The following is a 23,328-nucleotide window of genomic DNA, read 5'->3' as shown; positions in this document are numbered from 1 at the left end:
CCAGTAATACATTCTCCAAAATTATGATTTTTACAAAATATGTACCTTATAAATGTGTGATGTTTACAAAATACACACTACAAAAGAATTTGAATAATATCACCAATCCTCAATTTATTTATTTTATTTGGGAGATGATACCAGTAGCACATATACGTATGTTTCAGTTTTAAAAAAACAATCAACAGATATAAAATGCTAGCTAACTGGGCACCAACAAATCTGAGTTATTGTAATAATAGTGGATGAAGGAATTCAAGATGTACTTGGCAATTCCTTTTATCTAAAAATCAATTTTTGTTACAATACTCAGATTAATTATTCAAGTATTCTGAGAATACATTAATATGTTTCAGTATCGGAAATACCACATGCACTTAGAACAGTTTTATGGTGATCAATATTTAATATATTCAGAAAATAGGATTGAAAGTAATTGTGGAACTTCATTTATATTGCATTTTTTTTTGGCTGCAGGGAATTTAATCTTGTCATACACAATGTATTAACTTTACAGATTCTTTTTTAGTCTTATAGTAGGGATCGTGGATCGGCCTCATTTCGGGTTTCATTCGCGTATATCTACACATACATGATAAGTTTCTCAAAGAACAGGAAAGAAATTTATTCCCGAGGCATTTCCGGTACATGGATTTAATTGTCTGTTGTCATGGTTACACATCGCATGTTTTATAGTATGTTGTCGAGTTAAGCATGTCTGACAATGACGAGAGTTGGAATCGAAATGTCTCCGTAATCGGATCAGTCATGTGTCACCTTACAACTGAGTTTTGTCAGTTGAATTTTAATTGCTATCTGATATTTCATTTATGTGGTTAGCAGGAACCCAGCTTCAACATTTTGTGTAGCAGTGATCGATTCATAGGGATCAGTAAGCCAGCCAGCGCTTCAAGCGACTATCGATAAGTTTACTATTATATCAGGAATATTTATATAAAAAAAATGTAACGGTAATGCAGAAGGAAACAGTATTGAATTGGTAATTCTTGTTTATTATCAAAATATTCATTTAAAAAGTTCTTCTATAGATCACATTTTCCAACTTAATGTTTATGTTTAATTTAGTTTCAATTAAAAAAAAAAACCATAATCGTTTAAAATGAATATTTACTTAACAAAAAGTTACATGTCTTTGTTGTTAAGTATACATAATGCTTTCCTCCCCCGAGGACACTGTATTATTATTAAATGTTAACGATAACTTGACAGTTCATATGTTTACTATTATAGAACTTTTTCTATCACAATCATTCACATTTGTTTGTAGCATGTTATATTTTATATTGAAATGATGTTTAATTTAGGAAATTATTAAACTGTTGCTCAGTCTCATTTATTACCGGTACTTGTCTTTTTGCTATGATTAATTATTTTGTTCAACCTTAACAGCTAATATGCAGCACCCTCATAAGGAACCCCCAAAACATCATTTCGAAAAATCTATTTTTTTTTTTTTTTATAGCATTCAACTTTTTGTGCAATTTCATTGTTAGTGTTGCCTCTACTAATTTATAGTGAATTCATAGCTACCGTAATTATTAGCAGAATGGCTAAAAGGAAGTTTCTCGAATTAAATGAATGACATGTCAGATTTATAATGCTTAAACTTATGACATGTTCAGTTTAGCTGTAAGTAGTTTAGTTTCCTCAAACATGCACGCTTATATAAAGTTGAAATGACACTCAATAAAAAACATGTAAACACAATACATGTAACGAGACAAGTTTTCCGTTTATAGATCCACTATAAACAACTCTCTGCTGTGAAAATTTATGTAGATATTATTTTTGACAGTGAAATAACCATTGATACGATTTCAATAATGATACTTAACTTCTTTAACATGGATATTCAAGCTTGTCATGTGATCATCATGTGACTATCACCTGACATATTATAAATCTGTTTGATTTCCAGCTTGAATACTAGAACCAAAATGAAGCTTGTAGACATATGTAACGGGTTGGAAGACCCCACAGATAAGTGGGAGTTAATAGACTCAATTGGAGAGGGAACTTACGGGGAAGTCTTCACAGCAAAAAATAAAGAAACAGAAGAATTGACAGCCGCTAAAAGTAAGTTATTTTGTGAAATAGTTTTTTTTTCACCATGTGCCAACAAGATTTCCTTTATTTTTTTATTAAACTTTCACAGCCTTTGATTGATTTAATTATGTTGAATTAATTATACATTCATGTGAATATCAAATACGCCATTTTGAAACAAAAGACATCAACCTTACATCGGCCAATTGAATTGCTTTCTTCCGTAGATGCAGCCATGTACGAATCACAGTTCTAGTGACTTCAAGATGTGAAGAAAATTAAATTCCCATATTTTTCAAGAGAACTAATTTGTTTTGCATTGCATAATTTTCAACCCATTCAATAGCAATATTATGACTTTAGATGTCTAGTTTGACAGTCAGGGACAATAATGATGTGGAGAATCAATTCACTGCACTCTTTACATCAAGGAATAGAAATGATGTTTACTTCCCTGCAGGTTAACAGTAAAGGCTGACCTCCTGACCTATTCAGTTCACAGTGTCCATTTAAATCCAATTGCTTTTTCATGTTAGATCCTGATTATTTTACTATGCTCCTAAATTTGGTTGTCATATTTATTTCTCAATATTTTTTTGTTATAATTAAATCAAAATAAGGGATACACATGCTATAGTAACCGTTTTTACCATTTATATACCTTGCAATCATTTTGAATTAAAAAAAAAAATTCACATCAAAATTCAGTTATTGATAGAGATGATGTACAAGCGACTATGCCGAATGTTTATTTTGTTTAGTTTGGAGCAAAGTTCCTATATGTATTTTTCATCTGGAATATTTTTTCCATTAATCTGTTGTATAGATTTATTTGTTGCTGTCAATTGTTTCAGCAGAATTGTTTTTTAAATCTACCCCCTCCAAGTCTCCAAGTCTTCACCTTAATTCCTATGCCTGTTAATACTCTTCTCCAGTAATGGATGCCAGTGCAGACACTGAGGAGGAAATTGAAGCAGAATATGGTATTTTCAAGAATCACTGTGTGCATCCTAATTTACCTAAGTTTTATGGTGCTTATTACAAAAAAACGCCAAGCGGACAGACCGACCAGATATGGCTGGTGATGGAGGTATATAACTCTCATCTTTGTTAGATCTGTCATTTTTTGATTTGAAGAAATAATATAATAATCACTAATATTGTAAATTACTTTCATGAATATTTTTAAATATTTGCTAGCAGAATTTTAGAGAAATGAAAAAAATAGCCAATTTCAAGAAAAAAAATTGCAAAATTAATTCCAAAGGAAAATAAAATACTCAATATATGCTAGTCAGGTATTGGACAATCTTTGTCATGTGACTTAGAATGTCGCATAACTATTAACCAGCCTGGATTTGAATTTGAAAAGCATCTTTCTATCATAAACATCTCTAAAAATTGCTTTAAAAAATACCTCTGTAAACTGAATAGTTATTCTAGTTTCTGTGGCATCTGGTTATTTCTAGTTGTAAATATCTGCTTATGTAATTGACAGAGGTGTGTCAGAGGTCAAACGAAGTCAGATTTTAATAATCCAATGAGTAAAAGCAATTTTTCGATTTATGTGCGCTTCTACGATAGCAAATATGTCATTTGTCATATTTAATGTGTTCTTAGGAACTGTATACTTAACATAACGATATACTACTACATATATGTAAGCATTCACCTGAAATAATGGGTACAATGAAATTAGAACTCTTAATGCATTCAGTCTGAACAGTGCAATTGCTTCTTATCCCAGTACTAATTATCAAACCATTATGAAATATTAAATCTTTAAGGCATTGTTTATGAACTCCAAACATAATCGGTTTATCACATTTAAATAGCAGCGTTCCATGATTGTTTAATTACAAATTTGGCTATAATCTTGATTTGGATACATTGCATTGTAAGATTTAATTCAATTTTTATTTTGATTTTGTCAATTCAGCTTTCTACATTAATGTTGATGTAGATTAGTTTCATTACACGTACTTACAAGACATGTTTTACCGTATTCAAACTGTTATCCATGTCGTGTACAAATTAACCAGAGATACTTTTATTTACAGTTCTGTCACGGTGGCGCTGTCACTGACCTTATTAAGGGAATGCTGAAACGAGACGAGAGGATGGATGAACGACTCATTGCATACATCATCAAAGAAACTTTAACAGTAAGAAAAATATAAATTTTTAAAAAGTACATTTTATGCTATGTAAGATTACAGGTGTGTAGATAATTTTAAAGTTATATCTAAAATATTAGTTGCTTTTTTTTCAAGGTATATTTAGTAAATTCACAGGAAAATCAAAGGGGTCATCAGAGAGCAAACTAATTGCATATGAAAATCATTCAACAGAAGATGTAGCTATACATTCGGGTTGGGGGGGGGGGGGTTAGAGCCAGATTAAAAAAAGAAGAAAAAAGTTCAAAGTAATAAAAAGAAAATTTCCACCAAATTATAAATATAGCTTCCATGCTCTCTGTAGCGGGAATAAAAGCTCAATCCTAAGCTAAGATTTTAGTTTTAGCATTTCATATATTTGCATATCATTTGAATAGCTTTTGAACATATTTGCGTAATATTCAAATTCATTTGCATATTATTTGAATACCACTTGCATGTCATTTGAATAGCTTTTGAACTTCGTTTACATATTATTCAAATTTATTTGCATATTAATTGTATACCACTTGCATGTCATTTGAATAGCTTTTGAACATATTTGCATATTATTCAAATTTATTTGCATATTATTTGTATACCACTTGCACGTCATTTGAATAGCTTTTGAACTTCATTTGCATATTATTCAAATTTATTTGCATATTATTGGTATACCACTTGCACATCATTTGAATAGATTTTGAACTTCATTTGAATATTATTCTAATTTATTTGCATATTATTTGTATACCACCTGCATGTCATTTGAATAGCTTTTGAACATATTTGCATATTATTCAAATTTATTTGCATATTATTTGTATACCACTTGCACGTCATTTGAATAGCTTTTGAACTTCATTTGCATATTATTCAAATTTATTTGCATATTATTGGTATACCACTTGCACATCATTTGAATAGATTTTGAACTTCATTTGAATATTATTCTAATTTATTTGCATATTATTTGTATACCACCTGCATGTCATTTGAATAGCTTTTGAACATATTTGCATATTATTCAAATTTATTTGCATATTATTTGTATACCACTTGCATGTCATTTGAATAGCTTTTGAACTTCATTTGCATATTATTCAAATTTATTTGCATATTATTTGTATACCACTTGCACGTCATTTGAATAGCTTTTGAACATATTTGCATATTATTCAAATTTATTTGCATATTATTTGTATACCACTTGCATGTCATTTGAATATCATTTGAATAGCTTTTGAACTTCATTTGCATATTATTTGTATCATTTGAATACATTTGCATATTTGTTTAATTCATCCTATTTTTCATTTCCAGGCAATCAAATATTTACATGACAATCGTGTGATACATCGAGACATCAAAGGTCACAATGTCTTGATGACAGCGGATGCACAAATAAAACTAATTGATTTTGGTAAGATTCCTTATATATATTGAAATAAAATAAAAAATAAAACTCAATGGATGGTGGCGTAAGTAATACTGTAAAATCCGTATTAGTAGCCTCATACCTGATAGAAGCCACACTCATTTTAATTGAGAACCAAAAATTAATTATTTCTTATTTCTTATGTTGTCTTCACATATTAACTCTTCTGTGATTTTTTTGGCTGGGACAATTACGATCAAACTTGGCAGGCAGGCCACACAAACTTTGAATAGCTTTGTGCCAAATTAATCTTCTCCTACCAGTCATGTGGTTAAAACCTCAGACATATCTCATTCTACTCAGCTTGAGTGTGTGCACAAAGTTACCATTTGTTTTTTATATCTTTTTCCATTGCTGAGAAATTTGACCTCGAATTTTGGGGTATTTTTTGTCAGGAATGTTTTTTAACATTTCTGTGATTTCTTTGGGGGGTATGAGCCAATATTGGTCCAACTTGATGACAGGCAGGTCACATCTGCACTTTAGAAAGGTGGACAAATTTGAAAAATAATAGTTCTGTCCTCCTGTTACCATGACAAAAACCAGAAACTTGATTTTTGGTGGTAGCTTTGCGCAAAATGTATCCTTGTACAAATCTTTCAGAATTCAGAGTCAGAATTTCAGACATTTCTCATTCTTATTTGCTAGAGTATGTGCCTGAAGTTATTATTCTGTTTTTGCTTTTACTGGATTGACACACACACAACATGCATTCAGTGCTATAGTCTAAATTGTTATTTACACTTGACTTCATTGCTCAAAATAGCCATGTTAATAAACCTCTATAGAACTCACTTTTTTGTGTGTCTGTTCAAAGCTGATAGGCTGGTCACATGTGCACTCTAGTTGGTGGACAAATTTTGAAAAAAAAAATTCTGTCCTACCATAGCAACACCCAAATTTTTTTTTTGTGAGCGGAGCGAATCACTAATCGTCAATCAGCCTAGAAGCTTCTTTTAATAGAAGCGACTGCTTCTACAGTATTTGCAGCATTGCTTGAGTAATGATTATGTTCATTGGTAATCCCTGCAATTTTTCTTCACTTGAATTGAGTTCTAAGAGAAGATTATGTGAACTCAACTTAACATTCAAAGAATTAGAATTAGTGGATTCATTCAAAGTTCAAGTGATCTTTCTTCTGTTTTCTTGCTATAAACATGTTTGAATGTATCTACATATGAAACTATTTCACTATAGGTGTATCAGCACAACTTCGTAGAACAATGATGAGACGAAACACATCTGTTGGTACGCCATTTTGGATGGCGCCAGAAGTCATTGCTTGTGAACAACAGATAGATTACACGTACGATAACCGATGCGATATATGGTCACTTGGAATCACGGCCATAGAACTTGGTGATGGTGATCCACCTCTTTCTGAACTACACCCCATGAGGGCGCTCATCAAAATTCCAAGGTGATTTCTTAAGATAAACATTATTTCCTTGTTCAATCTTTTCACACCTTTGCCAGACTTGTTTTTCGCAAAATATAATGTGGTTTATCTATTTATTTATTCAATGTTTTGTATATTCATTAGAAATAAACCTCCATCACTGAAGAATCCGGAAGTTTGGTCACATGACTATTTGGATTTTGTTGCAAAGTAAGTTTTTATGTAAATTTTCATGACTGGAATGGCTGCCATTAGGCCATTTTATGCAGATACACAGAAACAAATTGATTCTGTATACCAGCAATAATCTGTGAACCATGTTTTCCAAGAATAAAATTCATTGATAAATTTCTTTGCTATGTTTCTAACTTAGTTCTTCCTTGTTCACAGATGTCTGGTTAAAGATTTTGAAAAGCGACCCACAGCCCAGCGGCTTCTCAATCACCCATTTATAAAGAAAGTTCCGAAAGATACAAATCCACTTCGGCTTCAGTTAATTGAAATGATGGCTGTCCATCAACAATTAGGCGGTATCCAGCAAGCACCTGAAGTTACAACAAAGTAAGTGAAACTCTATTTTTTAATCCATTTAGTTTTTGATTCCAGAATTTGAGACACCATTAGAAGGATTCTGTTCAATCTGCCTTGAAGAACTCTGCGTAACATTCACTGCTACATTATTTCATTAATTTTCCTGCCGTAATTTAAAAACATTTGATGATTGAAATTATAGAGGTTTCTATGATATGCGATAAAGATCTTTACTTTAGTATTGTCATGAAAATCATGTTTTGATTTTGATTTTCTCTTGTTTTTCCAAAAATTGTGAACTTTGAAAACAATGTACATGAAACAGTGTGACATGTGTGATGACTTGAAACATAAATACTGTAAAATACATTATTTTAGCTGGAATCAATTTTCGCTGAAAAGACTTTTGGGGTGTTTTGTATGGAATTTATTTTCACCAATTTTTCATGAGTTGAATGTAAAATATAGAAAAATAGGTAAAGTCGCTGGATTTTTTTCCACTAATTCATTCCTTCAGCGAAAATTAATTCCAAGCGAAAATAAAGTATTTTACAGTATTTTTATGGGCTTTAATGATCTCTTTGCAGAGGGGAAAAGAAAGTAGAAAATAAACATTGTAAGGACCAGGGCATTGTAAACTACTTGTGAGATTTTGAGTCAGAAAAATTGTGAAAATATTGTAGTTGTCAACATTCCATTGGGGTCCACAAATGCCATTAAAATTTGCCACTCAGTCCTTTGAGTGACTATAAAGGTATAGTCAGAATAAGTGTCAATTAAAATCAGGAATCGAGTCATATGAAGTAACAATTGTCATTTGTATTCTAGACGTGGTAAGCTGAATAGACCGGCTGCAAGGAAATCCCGAAGGACAAGATTTCCCATCATGGATGATCTAGCTCAGCTTGAACATCTTGATGAAGTTAGTAATTTACGGTTGCTTAGCAACTGCCTCCTTTGCAAATAATCATCCTCTCCACAGGGTATTTTCCATTATGGAACTGCCAATTTTTTTCGTTTTCGTAAAAAATACAATTACTATTTTCAAGATGTCTTTGATGAGTTTTTCAGTAGTTCGCGACAATCTTGTGTCTGTTTTCAATAATATTTGCTCAATTGCCACTTGGTTTCACTTTTGTAAACTTCACAGTACATATTTTTTTCCAGGATGTCTTAGTAAAACATCTGTACGAGCGATACCAATTTGGACAGGTTTACACATATGTTGGAGATATCATGATTGCTGTAAATCCATTTACGCAACTCAATATATATGATGACAGGGTAAGTTGGTTAAATCTGGTTTGAACCACTTGGAACTGGATGATACTGGTTCACCATCTATTATTTTTAGTTTGAAAAACTAGTTTCAACCGGTTTTATTAGAGTACCACAGTTGTTGCATGCTAATTTAAACAAACAATGCATATTGTACGCATGTGACCAATTTTATTTCATGATGAACAAATTTTCACTAGTCAGTGAAAATTGCAAAATTTTTAAAATTTCTTTTGATTCATATGATGCAGAGCTTCGTGAAATTTTGTCTTCATGAATGCTGTAAAATCTTAAAATCATGAAAACGGATTACAGAATATAACTAATTGTGCCCAAACTAACTCAATATGCTGTCAAGACTAATATATTAAATTCTAATCCGTTGTTATACTGTAAAATTCCTAATTGAGGCCGCGGCTTTAATTAAAATTCAAATGCATGTGAAGTCTTGGTGCGGCTTTAATTAGAGCATTCACTTCGGTCACACTGGGAAATTTTATCAGAAAACAAAGGCCTGAAAGGATAATGATATGCTAATGAGATGCATTACACTTGATTGTCATTTTGTTGCAATTCTAAGCGTACTATCAGATTTTCACACACAGACAAACTTGTACACAAACGAAAATTTCACACTGTATAACATAAATAATATCTACAAATATTGTATGCAATTGCAGATTATGGTACCGTATAATCTCTTGAATAGACATCACTTTAATTCGTTAGTATCGGTACCTTTCATGCTCTATTTTATAATCAATCAAAAAAAAACTGTTCACATGATAACAAAAAAATACATGGTATATTTAATGTAATATTTATTTATTTTCTTAATTTTGTTGATAACAAAATATACTAAAAGAAATAAAAATAAACACAAATGCATCGCTTAGTAGCAAATGATTACGGTAACAGTATCGCAATCCGACCGGTCATTATTTCAAAGTGTTACAATTGATAATTATTACTCAGTTGTGATTACAGTAGTGTAAAAAATAAAATTCGTTGAATTGTTGTGAAAATTCAACTTAGTTTCACCTCAAGCAAATGATTTCGGTCACATGTAAACGCTCGATCTGATAAGATATCCGCCATGTTTGTCCAAGCACATTAGTGCCTTGATACTGTTCTGTGAGCTGATAGGTCAAGTCGCTAATTAACCAATCAAAATGCTGGATGGTGTTTGACGTGTTTGAATTACCATATCTCATTTAAATATGTTAATGTAGTTCAGCGACTTCATGGTGAACGCAACACGGAAGAGATTTACCGTTGTTGTAGTGCGATCGTTTGGCTTTGATTTTGATGGGAAAACAAACATTAGTTGTTTTCGAAAAATAAGCTGAGCATTGAAGAAGAATTTAACACTTTTTACAATATTAACAGCTCATTGTCGAAACGCATCAATAACTACGGGAAACCTAAATTAAACTCTAATCTAGGCGTCAGGAAAGATTGAAATGTTCGAAAAATTATGCCTTAATTTAAAATTAAATGGTATATCTTTTCCTGTAATATGTGGTGGCTGTTTGGTTTGTGAAAGTTTGGGGTGCGGCTTATATCGCAGACTTTTCAATTTCAACATGAAACAATGTCTCAAGTTAGGGGTGTGGCTTCTATTAAAGCTGCGGCCTTAAATATGAATTTTACAGTAACATTTTTATTCATATTTTCCAGCATTCATTGCGGTACAATCACGCTGACAAAGGGGACAATCCTCCTCATATATTTGGTGTCGCTGACTCCACTTACCAAGCCATGCTACACTATACCCAAGACCAGGTAAACTTTTGTCTTGATATTTTAATTTGATTTCAGTAATAGTTTGCTGCGTTGCTCATAATAGAAAAAATTATACAATATCCGTATATCAGAGATTGGCTTTTTTAAATTTGCCTAAAAATTAAATGTGTTTTTTGTGTTGTCATTCAGATATTTACAAATACTTATACTGCTACAAAATTCATGATTTTTCAAACTCAAAATTAAAGCAGTTTATGGGTTTTTTTCGTCATATGATAGATTCAAGATAATACTGTAGAATACTTTATTTTAGATGGAATTAATTTTCACTGAAAAGGCTTTTTGGGTGTTTTGTTTGGAATTTATTTTCACTGATTTTTTGATGAGTTGAATGTGAAATATAGGAAAAAAAGAATATTCACTGGATTTTATTTTCACTGAAGCTTCCCTTCAGCAAAAATAAATTCCAAGAGAAAATAAAATATTCTACAGTACTGTAAATCACAATACTAGTATTAAGTATTCACAAATTTCGTAATTCTAGAATGTCACGGAAGTTTGTATTAGTAAAGTTTTCACTTTGGTTCTTAATTCATTCACCTAAAATTGAGTCCTCACACATGCCCTTAAATTAATATTATTTATACTGTAAAATTAATATTATTTATTTAACAATTTGCAGTTACATCTCATTGAGGACAAGGTTTCTATACTTTACCTATGTTTTTTCGCAGTGTCTTGTTATCAGTGGTGAGTCCGGTGCTGGAAAGACTGAGAGTGCTAACTTATTGGTAACACAACTTACCAAGCTTGGGAAGGTAAGTATGCATGGTCCAGGGCCATTTATATGAAATGTTTACATGCATGTTTCTATTAATATAAACCACATCTGGTCAATTTGTTTTCCAAAATCATATTTTTATTATAACTTGGCAAACATTGGATTTCCACAGATAATTCTTTTTAAACATGTCTGCTTCTGATGTATACAGGCATTAAATAGAAGTCTAGAAGAAAAAGTACTACAAGTTAATCCACTGATGGAAGCGTTTGGCAATGCCAGGACTGTCATCAATGACAACTCCAGTCGATTTGGCAAATATTTAGAGTTGAAATTTACCCCTATGGGTCATGTGATCGGAGCCGAGATCTCTCAGTATCTGCTGGAAAAGTCCAGAGTCATTTTCCAAGCCAAGTAGGTTCCTTTGTTTTTGTTTGTTTTGTTTTGTTTATACTTCAATGATCACTTGCAATCTTTAATAGTGATGTGAAAGAGTAGTAACATTTACTTTTTTGAAAGAAAAAAAAATATTAATATTAAATTATTTTGCAGACTTTTCTCAAGAACACTTTTAATCTATTTACTTCGTAACAAGCAGTGTATAAATTTAGAAGACATTATGAAAAAATGTTTTCTGTAAAAAAAATTTAGCTGGAATTATTAATTTTTGCTGATTTTTGATGAGTTCAATGTAAAATATAGGAAAAAAGGTATATTCGCTGGATTTTATTTTCACTGAATCACTCCTTCAGTGAAAATAGCGAAAATTAATTCCAAGGGAAAATAAAGTATTCTACAATATTGTCTTTGTGTTTTTCCACAACACAAAATAATACCGGGTTCTGCCGTAAATTCGCCCATCCGAAAAATTGTCTTAGGCGGTTTCACGGCTGGTGGGCCCTTATTTGGGGTTCAAATTTTCAAAAAATTATCATCAAATATTTTTAGAGGGGCTTATATTTTCATTGAAAAATCCACCTACGTCGATTTTCAACGCCGGAAGTTAGACCACCCAAAATGAAAGAAACTATTGAAGAAGCTAATCTAAAATTTTATACATTTTTTTCTTACTGGATTAAAAAGTAGACAGCGCAATTTTCTCCAAAAAAGTAACATTAACGAACCTCGTGCGCCAAATACAATTACTTTGTTTCATTTTATTAGTAACGAAAGTATATTCTAAAAGAAGTTTCAAATAAAAACGAACCCAACTGCATTGCTTAGTAGCAAATGATCGCGGTATCGCAATCCGGCCATGCTGCGTTTTACAATTGTTGATTATTACCTAGTAATAATTATAATAACATTCAAAAAATAAATTCGTTGAATTGTTATGAAATGGAAATAAATTTCAAATTATTTCATCGTAAGCGAATGATCCTGATCGCATTTTCAGCGCTCGATGCTGTGAAAATGAATATCCGCCATGTTTGACCTGAGACGGTGTTCTTTGACCTGACAGGTTAAATCGATAATTAACCAATGAAAACGATGGATGATGCCAACGTGTTTAAATTGCCATAGATCATTTAAATATGTTAATGTTATTGAACGCAGTACGGAAAAGATTTGCCGATGTTGTTGTACGATCTTTTGGCTTGGATTTCGATGGGAAAGCGGCAAGATTTGTTCTTAAATAAAAAAATTAGTTGTTTTCAAAAGATAAACTGAGCATTTGAGGAATAATTTAACATTATTTACAGCGATAACAGCTCATTGTCGAAACGAAGCTTATCATTCACGCTAGTCGTAATAAACATCAATACTCTTGAATAGGTGTCAGTGACTACGGCGAAACTTTTAGGCATCAGAAAAGATTAAAATAACACCTTAAAAAACTGCTGAAAAATCGCCCTGGGCGGTTATTTGGTCCCATTTTATTTTTCTAAAAACTCAAACTGCCATTTAACGGCCCTGGGCGAATTTATGGCAGAATTCGGTAGTGTTTAAAATCACTTTGATTGTTTCCATGATATTTTTACTCAACAGGGGTGAAAGAAACTTCCATATATTTTACTATGTATTAGCCGGATTATCAAGCGATGATGACAATGCCAATGTATATCACTTCAAAAATAAGACTGTGTACAGGTATTGGTTAAATATTGTAATTATCTATGCATAGCGCCATCTTGTGATGATATAACTGTAAACTTTTGTTTTCATTACAACTTGGGTGCATTTAGTTTTTGCTATTGATAATTTTTCCTTCTTTAGAAATGTTAACTAAATTGCGCCATCATGTGGTGATAATACGTTCAACTTTTGTTTTTATTGCACATGCATTTTAGATGTCATGAAATCCTGTCTATTCTGCAGAGATACTGTACTGAACTTTTGTTTGTTCAATTGATCCATATTTAGTTATTGATCTTGTTTTCAATTTTTTGGAAATAATTATGGAAAAACGATATTTTCTGTTTTGAAATCGGAAAGAAGGTATAACAGTTGAAAAATGTCTGTCCATGTTGTTGTTGTTGTTGTTGTTAACAATTATTGTTGCAATAACTCCAAAAGTTTTTATCTGTTCATTTCTCAATTCATATGTATCGGTATAAATTCTTGCAAAACATTTTATTTTGGGATGTCATTTAATTTATTTTTATTTCTTCCTGTAGATATCTGAAAGGAGGTGGCAACTTGACCTACAAGGATGTTGCTAATATGTCAATCAATAAGGTCAAGTTCAAGGTCATTAATAAGTGCCTGGAGACCATTGGCTTTACATCAGAGGTATGTTAATTTGAATTAATCATGCAGAAATACATTTTTATTTTAATATAACTATGAATGAAGATAGAAAGATTATTTTTCTGTGTCATAGTGTATATATCCAAGACAGTCAAGTTTTGTTTCAGAAATCAAAATACTGAGGTTTGAAATTCCAACTTGTTTCAATTACCCCAAGTTTCATCTTCACATTATCAAATTAACAGTCAGAATTTTTTTTTTTGAAAAGTGTTTATCTTAAAAGTAGTATTGTGGTTTTAATTAAATCCAGCTTAACTAAAGTAACTTGTAATCTATAAATATGTTTTTTGGAGGGAAATTACAAATTAAACATAATAATTAATAATAATAATTTCTAATTTTTTTATTGGATATTGCATTATTAAGAACTATACATTTGAGAGTAAAATTTAGCCAACATGTCAGTGTTATGGATGTGATTGATTTTGTTAGATGTACTTGAAAAATGAGATATTTGAATGCTGGATGTTGCAATGATGTTGTGTGTTCCATGTAGAATCACGTCACTGAATATAAGCAATTGCTCTGATATGATTCACTTAATCTTGCTGAGATTCTGATTGGTACCTCTCATGGTTAAGACTACAAACAGGAGAGATATCTACCAGTTGATACATTTACTGCTCCAGTTTGTTTTGTCAATCCATGTTTGTACTGACAGTATATCTGGGTTCTTCTTTCAGGAAATTCATCAGATGTATTGCCTCTTATCAGGAATTCTTCACATCGGTGAGGTGACTTTTGAAAGTTTAGAAATGAAACATATGTCAGATACCAGTAAAATTGCAGATTCTAAAAGAACGAAACGAGGTAAGCACACTGCCATCTAGTGGTGAGATTTAGTTTTACTTTGTTTTTAAGTTCAAACCTTTTCCTAGTATTTTTAGCTCCGCTGTCTACTTTGTCGAGTGGAGCTTATCATATGAGTGATTGTCCGTCGTCGTCGTCCGTGTCAATGTTTTACTTTTTCGACTTCTTCTTGAAAACTACAAGCCTGAATGCTTTGATACTTGGTGTATATGTACCTTGGGTAGACCTCTCTTAGGTTTGTTCATTTCATGTTGATATCTTCAATTCTCTATTTTTGGTGAATATTTTGGTCATTTTTGGTAAAAAGTGATATTTTCGACTTCTTGTTAAAAAACGCAAGTCCGATTGCTTTGATATTACATATATAGGTACTACATGTGGATATCTCACAGATTTGTTCATTTTGTGATGATATCTTCAATTCTCTAATTTTGGTGAATATTTTTGTAATTTTTGGTAAAAAGTGATATTTTCGACTTCTTGTTAAAAACCAATAGTTCAATTGCTTTGATATTACATATAAAGATACTACATGTAGACCTTTCTCAGATTTGTTCATTTTGTGATGATATTTTCAGTTCTCTAATTTTGGTGAATATTTTTGTCATTTTTGGTAAAAAGTGATATTTTAGACTTCTTGTTGAAAACTGTAAGTCCGATTGCTCTGATATTACATATATAGGTACTACATGTGGATATCTCACAGATTTGTTCATTTTGTGATGATATCTTCAATTCTCTAATTTTGGTGAATATTTTTGTAATTTTTGGTAAAAAGTGATATTTTCGACTTCTTGTTAAAAACCAATAGTTCAATTGCTTTGATATTACATATAAAGATACTACATGTAGACCTTTCTCAGATTTGTTCATTTTGTGATGATATTTTCAGTTCTCTAATTTTGGTGAATATTTTTGTCATTTTTGGTAAAAAGTGATATTTTAGACTTCTTGTTGAAAACTGTAAGTCCGATTGCTCTGATATTACATATATAGGTACTACATGTGGACCTCTCTCAGATTTGTTCGTTTTGTGATGATATCTTCAATTCTCTAATTAATTTATTTTGGTGAATATTTTTGTAATTTTTGGTAAAAAGTGATATTTTCGACTTCTTGTTAAAAACTGTAAGTCTGATTGCTTTGATACTATTCATATTGTTCATTTTCTAATGATGTCTTCAGTTCTTTAATTGAAATGTGCATTGCTAACAGCGGAGCTATCTCAGCCGATAGGCTGCTTGTTTTTAGTAAAAATTAGATTCTAAAATAGACTTGCCCAAGTTTTTCTGCACTTTTTCTTATATTCTGCAATGTTTCTGTAATTCTGTAAATGAACCCTAAATTTGAGTCAATATTCAGTTTTTACTCAAAAGATTTGGCTATTTTTATCCCAATCTTCTGAAGGAAGACTATAAATGGTATTTTGTTATGAATTTGTGATGAAAAGAGAGTGATAAAATTATGATAGCATTTCTGTTTTGCTAGAAAATCTGTGAATTCAAAAGCCAATGAATATTATCAAATATATAACAGTGGAAAAATTGAAAAATGAAAATTGAGGCTTATTTGGTATTGTTGATAAAAACAAAAGAATCATGAATGTGATGGCGCCCTTCAAACTGTTGGGTGTGAGAGTGCCTAAAGAAAATCGACACTGTTGATTTGATGTCAGATTTCATCTTATATTCAGTATTTAACTGATGATATTTCTTTATAACTTGCATGATCCTGAAAGTCACATATCTCAATAAAAAACACTTTTACTCATTAACTCAAATATAAACCTTGTTTTGATTTTTTTTCCACATTAGTTGCTGAGCTGCTTTTGGTAGAGGAGCAAGAACTGAAAGAAGCATTAACAACCAACAGTGTGGTAACTAGGGGAGAGACGATAGTAAGGAGTAATACTGTCCAACAAGCAGAGGATGTACGAGATGCCATGTCAAAAGCCATCTATGGACGGCTTTTTAACTGGATCGTAAATCGTATCAATGTTCTGCTGAAACCTTCACAGGACTCCAGGTAAAGAGCGAGATATTCTGTGTTAAAAAAAAATCATCTTCTTAGCTTTTGGCTCAACTTGCAATTGTCATACTGCCCTCTATGGTGAATAATTGAAGTACTTTTGTTTTTGTTTCAAAGCATAATCTGTTTCTGGTCTGTAAATTAATTCAAGTTTGAATACTGTGAACCAATTTAATTCTGTTGGTGAAAAAAAGGAAATTTGAAGTAATAAAGATCTTCTGGGTCTTACAACACTAAGTGGTTGAAGCTTTCACAAAGTTTCATCTTCACAAAGGCCATAAAATCATCAAATGAAATTTTCTAGTGAAAATTAAGCTGTTTACAGTATTCTTGGGGGGAGAGCTAGGTTATGAAATGTTCTATGTTCATTGGATGTGCACAACTGTACAGTGTAATTGTATGGGATATGCACAAGCTGCTGTGCTGAACAGCTAAAATCAAGAAAACAGCACAAACTCAACTTTGAATTAATCCTGAGCAACTAAATTTATATATGTTACACACGTAGGGATAATCTTGTTACACTGTTCAGGAGAATCTCAACAACCATCCCAAAGTACCGTTTCCTGAGAGTTTTCAGCTTTTGTTTTCACCTTTGATGATTGCCAGGCAGTGAAAATGCCTGGATATCTGCCCCTAAGAACACTGTTCATGTTAAAACTTTGGAACCAGCAATGAACAAGTTTTGAGTTTCCTGGTTGTCACATTACGTGTGTCAGGGACGGGAAGGCTGGTTGATTTCATGACCATTCAAACATGTGATTGTTTGCTTCAGTTTTTACACATCATTGGCTGTTGTGCCTCAAAGGTACCATGTACATGTATGTGACATAAAAACAAAAGAATCATGAATGTGGGGGGCGCCCTTCAAACTATTGGGTGTGAGAGTGCCATGAACATGTATCAAAGGTACATGTATGTGTCATGTATGGATACCGAAATATCACACAGGTGTATAAATAAAAAATATATTTTCAAACATAATACCAGTAATCAATTTAAAAAAAAATACAGCAAAACAAATTTCTTTCATACACATGTTGCAAGACAAAATTATAAAACAACTGTGTTAATTCATGGAATTTTTTTTTTCTTCTTTTTTTCCAGTGATGGAGCACGCCAGATTGGTATTCTGGATATCTTTGGTTTTGAGAATTTCCGAGTGAATTCATTTGAGCAGTTGTGCATCAACATTGCCAATGAACAGATTCAGTATTATTTTAACCAACATATCTTTGCATGGGAGCAGGTAATTATTCATACCTCTGTACACCATTTTAATTTCCAGAGAAACTCATTTTTGTGAATTCAAGTCAGGAGAAATCACTACATTTCATGTGTGATCATTTCACTGGAAAGATGAGGGTCCTTAAGACAGGGAACCACACTGATTTTAGTGAAAGTCATCAAATCGTTTTTTTTTCACTCGAAGCTCCTTACAATTGCAAGCCCATATATTTCCTTACATTGATTTTGGAAAACACACTGACCAAAACTTTTTTTCGGGGGTCATAAAATGTAGATGGATTTGTGATAATTATTAATTGAAGCAAAAGTAATTATTATTAATATTAATAAAATAGTTATTACCCAATTATTCTCTATTTCATATTTTCTACAAATCAATACCCATATTTTAAATATAATAATGTACTATTTTTTTTAAGTATTCATTTTGTTTTTGTTCACAGCAAGAGTACATAAGTGAAGGTATTGACGCTGATATGATCACCTACGAAGACAATCGGCCATTGTTAGACATGTTTCTCCAAAAACCGATGGGAATGTTGTCACTTCTAGACGAAGAGAGTCGTTTTCCAGAGGCTACTGAGCAGACTTTAGTGGGTGAGTGTTTCATATGTTGTGAAAACAAAAACTGTTGTGTTTAAAGATGGAATATGGATTAAAAAAATAAACACATTGGATTATAGTTTACTGAAAACTATTTTTGCAATATTTTTGTATCTTTTTATGAGCTTTAACATGTATGTTGAATCATATACCAGTAATAATTTGTTTTTTCATTCAAGGAATACTCAGTTGCATGCAGGACAATTTTTTTTTATTTTTAATTCATTTTATAAAATCAATAATAATAAAAAAACATATTAAAAATATTACATCTTTAAACCATGGCTCTAGGTTATGAAAGGAAAGATGACAACCTTATTTAAGGAAATAACTCCACATAGTGATTTATCTCTAAAACCACTCTTTTCACCCTGAAAATGTGTTTTTGTGTCCTATATAATTCTGAATATATGTACAATACGCTTTTGACACGAGTTCATTGATTGTGTGAGATGTAAGGGTAATTCACATCTAATGGTTGAAGGCTTGTCCCAACTTAGCCTTCGAAATAATCGTCAGTCTTACATTTATTCTAATCAAAGTGAATCCACACTGCGACAATATGTCCTTTAAGACAGATAGTAAGTTTTGTCCACTCTGGATTGGCACATTGAATAACCTTTGTGTACACAGTAAATAATGGATGGGCCATTCAAATTATATTTCCCATGATGCACTTGTGTAATCCCAGGGATTGTGGATTTACAGTTTGAGATAAATTATAATGCAGTGTCTGTCCAATGTTGAACAAAAACACTTTCTGAACAGTTGTGTCTTTAAACAGACATAGATAGCACTGGATTATGGAGTATGGAGATTGAATGGTTGCCATGTACCGTAAATCTCTATTAGAAACTGCATTCCTAATTGAAGTCACACCCATTCTTTTTGAACAATTGAGAACCAAAAATTCACCATTTCTCATATGTGTAGATGCTCTAATAGAAACCGCATCCCCTCTTCTGCATTGTAGCATTTTAATAGAAGCCGCAGCTTCTAATACAGATTTTACAGTACACAATAACATGACCATTGTATACTTCACAGTCATGTCAACTACTACACACTAGGTTTACCTAGGTTAATAAGGTATAACTTTCAGGTTAATACACTACATTTTTCTGCTTCTATCCAATGCAGACAAGTTTTACAAAAATCTGAGCAAAAAGTATTACTGGAAGCCCCTACAGCATGGACTTTCATTTGGAATATACCATTATGCTGGAAAGGTAAGTCTGACTATATTTCTAAAAGCGCCATCATGCAGTGAACTAGAAAATACTTTTGTTTTAGTGTGGCTTGTGTGGATGAACATCATTGATTGTTATAATTAATTAAAGTATGTAACCCATAGTTGTGAGGTGATATGTGATCATTATTGTTATGATATTTTACAGGTTGAGTACATTGCAAGTCGTTTCTTAGAAAAGAATCGAGATACACTGGCACCTGACATAGTTCTTTTATTGCGATCTTCTGAAATGCCACTTGTGAGAACGTTATTTGAGAGACAGTTGACGCGAACAGGTATATTATTTAATTGCAATCTTTGACATTATCAATGGCATTGGCATTGGCATTGACATTTGGACTTGGACTTGGACTTGGACTTGGACTTGGACTTGGACTTGGACTTGGACTTGGATTTGGATTTGGATTTGTTTGACCTCTGACCCAAGTGTTGTTGCATGTAATTTTACCCCCAGCCCTTCAGCTGATGTCTTTGAATATAGAAATTGAAGTTGAGCAGAAATGAAATAATTCAACCATAATATAAAACAAATATGTTCTAAATAAAGTGCCTATTGTCAATATTAGTATTAAAAAAGTGAAAATAATTATGTGATGTAAAATTTAAAGGATGGCAGTCGTAGTGCCACGTCCTGTTCGATATGGGACTCATAGCGATGTATACAGCGCGTGTAAAATACATTGTTTATTTACATGAAATTCGAACACTCGCTACGCGTCGACCACCACGCTTTAAATAACCTCTTTAAATATTCTTCTTTCTTCGTGTAGGTAATCTTGCCGATGCTAGAGGATTGGACGAGATGAAATTACAGCCTGTTGGCAGAGTCGTGAAACAAAAACCAATGCAACAGTACCAAAAGGTAAATAAATACACGATCAGACAACAACTCACACAGCTACTAAACTTAGAGGGCTTTATTATTATTATTAATCCTTTATTTCAGGCCAAAAAAGTCCCATATTAAATACATAACAAACACGAACACTAATAAATACAACGTCTAAGATTAGTCCAAAATTTGGATAAGAAAAAACTGTCAGAGTTGACACAAGTACGAATTAAAGCATTATCGCTTGTAAGTAGACACTGACTGAAGTTATATAATGCCTTGCGCTGAAGAGATTCAAAGTTGAAAATATTTCTACTCACGCAATTACCACTGGCGCTGCTAGCCCGTTTAAGGCTAAAGATCAATCTTATAGCGTTATTATAAGCCACTCGCACAGTATTCACAATTTGTGTACGATAATCACACCAAACATTCAGACAATATATACTGTATAAATACGTTCTAAATAACAAACACTTAACGTACTCTGAACTTTTTATAAATTTTCGTAAAATAAAATTTGCCCTAGCATAAATACACCGCAATTGTCGCTTCATATCAGCTTCATCCTTGCCATCTGATGACACCATATAACCCAGGTACTTTTTCACTGAGACGAAAACCAGAGGTTACCGTACAAGTACACGCTTGGGACCCTTGTCTGTCTCCACGTTTTTGGAAAAAATTACTTGCATTCTGTCTTAGTATTATGGAAAAGAATGTCAAACTCCTCACCATAACACTCGCAGATCTCAATGAGCTTTTTCAATGATTTGACAGAAGGTGAAACTAACAAAATATTATCAGCATAAAAAAGATGATTCATTATTTTACCAGCTAAATGACATCCAACACCCGCTTGTTGCAGCCTAGTACTGAGATCATCAATATAAATTGAAAATAACGTCGGCGAAAGAATGCTTCCTTGTCGAACTCCATTGGTCACTCTAAAGGACGCAGATATTTCTGAAGCCCATCGGATACAAAAAGTTTGACCTCGATACCAATGCAATAGACAACGCACAATGAATACAGGCATTCCCCTATCAAGTAATTTTTTGAATAACTTCCAATGGTTTACCCTGTCAAACGCTTTTGTTGCGTCCATAAAACAAGCAAAAACGGGCGAGTTGTGACTTTTATAGAAGTCGACAATTTCCTTCACTACGAAGATACACATTTCTGTTGAATGCTTGCGTTTAAACCCAAACTGAAAATCACTAGTCTCGATAAACTTTTCAATTCGATTTAAAATGCACAACTCAAATAATTTCGATAAAACGGTTACTATAGCAACAGGTCTATAGTTATTCACTCTTGTGATATCTTTAGTCTTTTCTTTAACAATTGGGACAATCATTGTATCCATAAAATAGTCTGGCAGGTGTTCATGAACAAAGAATGCAGTAAAGCACAAGGCTAGTAGAACACACAGTATTTGATCCGCAAATATGATATGTTCCAAGCACAGACTGTCTTTTCCAATACATTTTCCCTTTTCCAATTTATTAATGGCTACTTTGATTTCATTACAGGTGACCATCATATCTTCGTGGTAATTCACGACATTCACAGCAGATATCACATGATTTTTGTTTTGACAATTTGTTACAGACTGAAGAAGCGATTCATAATGTTTTTTCCACATATTGCAAATGCTTGTTTGCCCATCACAACCCTTTATAGTAGATGGTAGAGGTCCAACATTGTTAGTCATATTATTAACTGAATTCCAAAAGTCTTGAGATTTCCCCTGTGATAACTTATAAGCTAACGCATCAGCTCTCGCTTGTTCATCGTTTCGTCTACACATTCGAATCATTAGCTTAAATTTTGCCTGCGTTTTACGCATCAATTCATATATTGGTCCAGTACGAGGTCTTCCATTACTTACCCATACCATGAATGCATCCCTAGCAATGTTATGAAAGTCACGAACTTGTTCATTCCATCCTGGAATTTCATGATGTTGTTTAGGTTTGACAGTTGGTATAGTATCCTCAGCCGCTATCCGCAATGATTGAACAATGTCAGCATAATAACTGTTAAGAGCGATCATATGGTCTTGATTTTTACAATTAGGATCACGACAACTCAGTACGTTATTTGGTGTATTAATGGTACACAGAAGCTGAGCAGTCCTAGATTGGTACCTTCTTATTTGATGTTGGGTCACATTAGACCATTTCGGCACAATTCTATGGTAATTTCCAAATCGATGCAGGCGCTCAAATTGTGTCAGACCCGCACACTCTATCTCAACGCTGAGAGGAAAGTGATCCGACGACATAAAATCATTCATAATACGTATTTTCTTAATTGCGTTGTGAGCAGAGGGTGTACTAAGGCAGTGATCTAACCACCCAGTACTACCATGAGCCTCGCTGTAATATGTAAAGTTTACAGTG

General features: G+C 32.5%; 1 protein-coding gene across 1 annotated transcript in view; it reads left to right on the top strand.

The window, feature by feature from the left end:
• Positions 1-846: 846 nt before the first annotated feature.
• LOC100376087 (myosin-IIIb-like) overlaps positions 847-23,328 on the top strand; it is a 42,995-nt gene continuing 20,513 nt past the window's right edge. Inside the window, exons 1-22 of the mRNA XM_085495828.1 lie at positions 847-1,000; positions 1,940-2,097; positions 3,003-3,157; positions 4,128-4,232; positions 5,547-5,646; positions 6,859-7,081; positions 7,205-7,270; positions 7,451-7,621; positions 8,420-8,513; positions 8,759-8,875; positions 10,550-10,654; positions 11,350-11,433; positions 11,608-11,810; positions 13,386-13,487; positions 14,015-14,129; positions 14,831-14,957; positions 16,772-16,982; positions 18,093-18,234; positions 18,677-18,830; positions 19,977-20,065; positions 20,234-20,363; positions 20,859-20,950. Of these exons, the coding sequence (XP_085351954.1) occupies positions 975-1,000; positions 1,940-2,097; positions 3,003-3,157; positions 4,128-4,232; positions 5,547-5,646; positions 6,859-7,081; positions 7,205-7,270; positions 7,451-7,621; positions 8,420-8,513; positions 8,759-8,875; positions 10,550-10,654; positions 11,350-11,433; positions 11,608-11,810; positions 13,386-13,487; positions 14,015-14,129; positions 14,831-14,957; positions 16,772-16,982; positions 18,093-18,234; positions 18,677-18,830; positions 19,977-20,065; positions 20,234-20,363; positions 20,859-20,950 (2,769 nt within the window). The 5' untranslated portion in view covers positions 847-974. The remainder of the gene's footprint in view (positions 1,001-1,939; positions 2,098-3,002; positions 3,158-4,127; positions 4,233-5,546; positions 5,647-6,858; positions 7,082-7,204; positions 7,271-7,450; positions 7,622-8,419; positions 8,514-8,758; positions 8,876-10,549; positions 10,655-11,349; positions 11,434-11,607; positions 11,811-13,385; positions 13,488-14,014; positions 14,130-14,830; positions 14,958-16,771; positions 16,983-18,092; positions 18,235-18,676; positions 18,831-19,976; positions 20,066-20,233; positions 20,364-20,858; positions 20,951-23,328) is intronic.

This window comes from Saccoglossus kowalevskii, chromosome 22, assembly GCF_978046115.1.
Source record: "Saccoglossus kowalevskii chromosome 22, keSacKowa6.1, whole genome shotgun sequence".
NCBI lineage: Eukaryota > Metazoa > Hemichordata > Enteropneusta > Harrimaniidae > Saccoglossus > Saccoglossus kowalevskii.
This window is presented reverse-complemented; position numbering and strand designations above follow the sequence as displayed.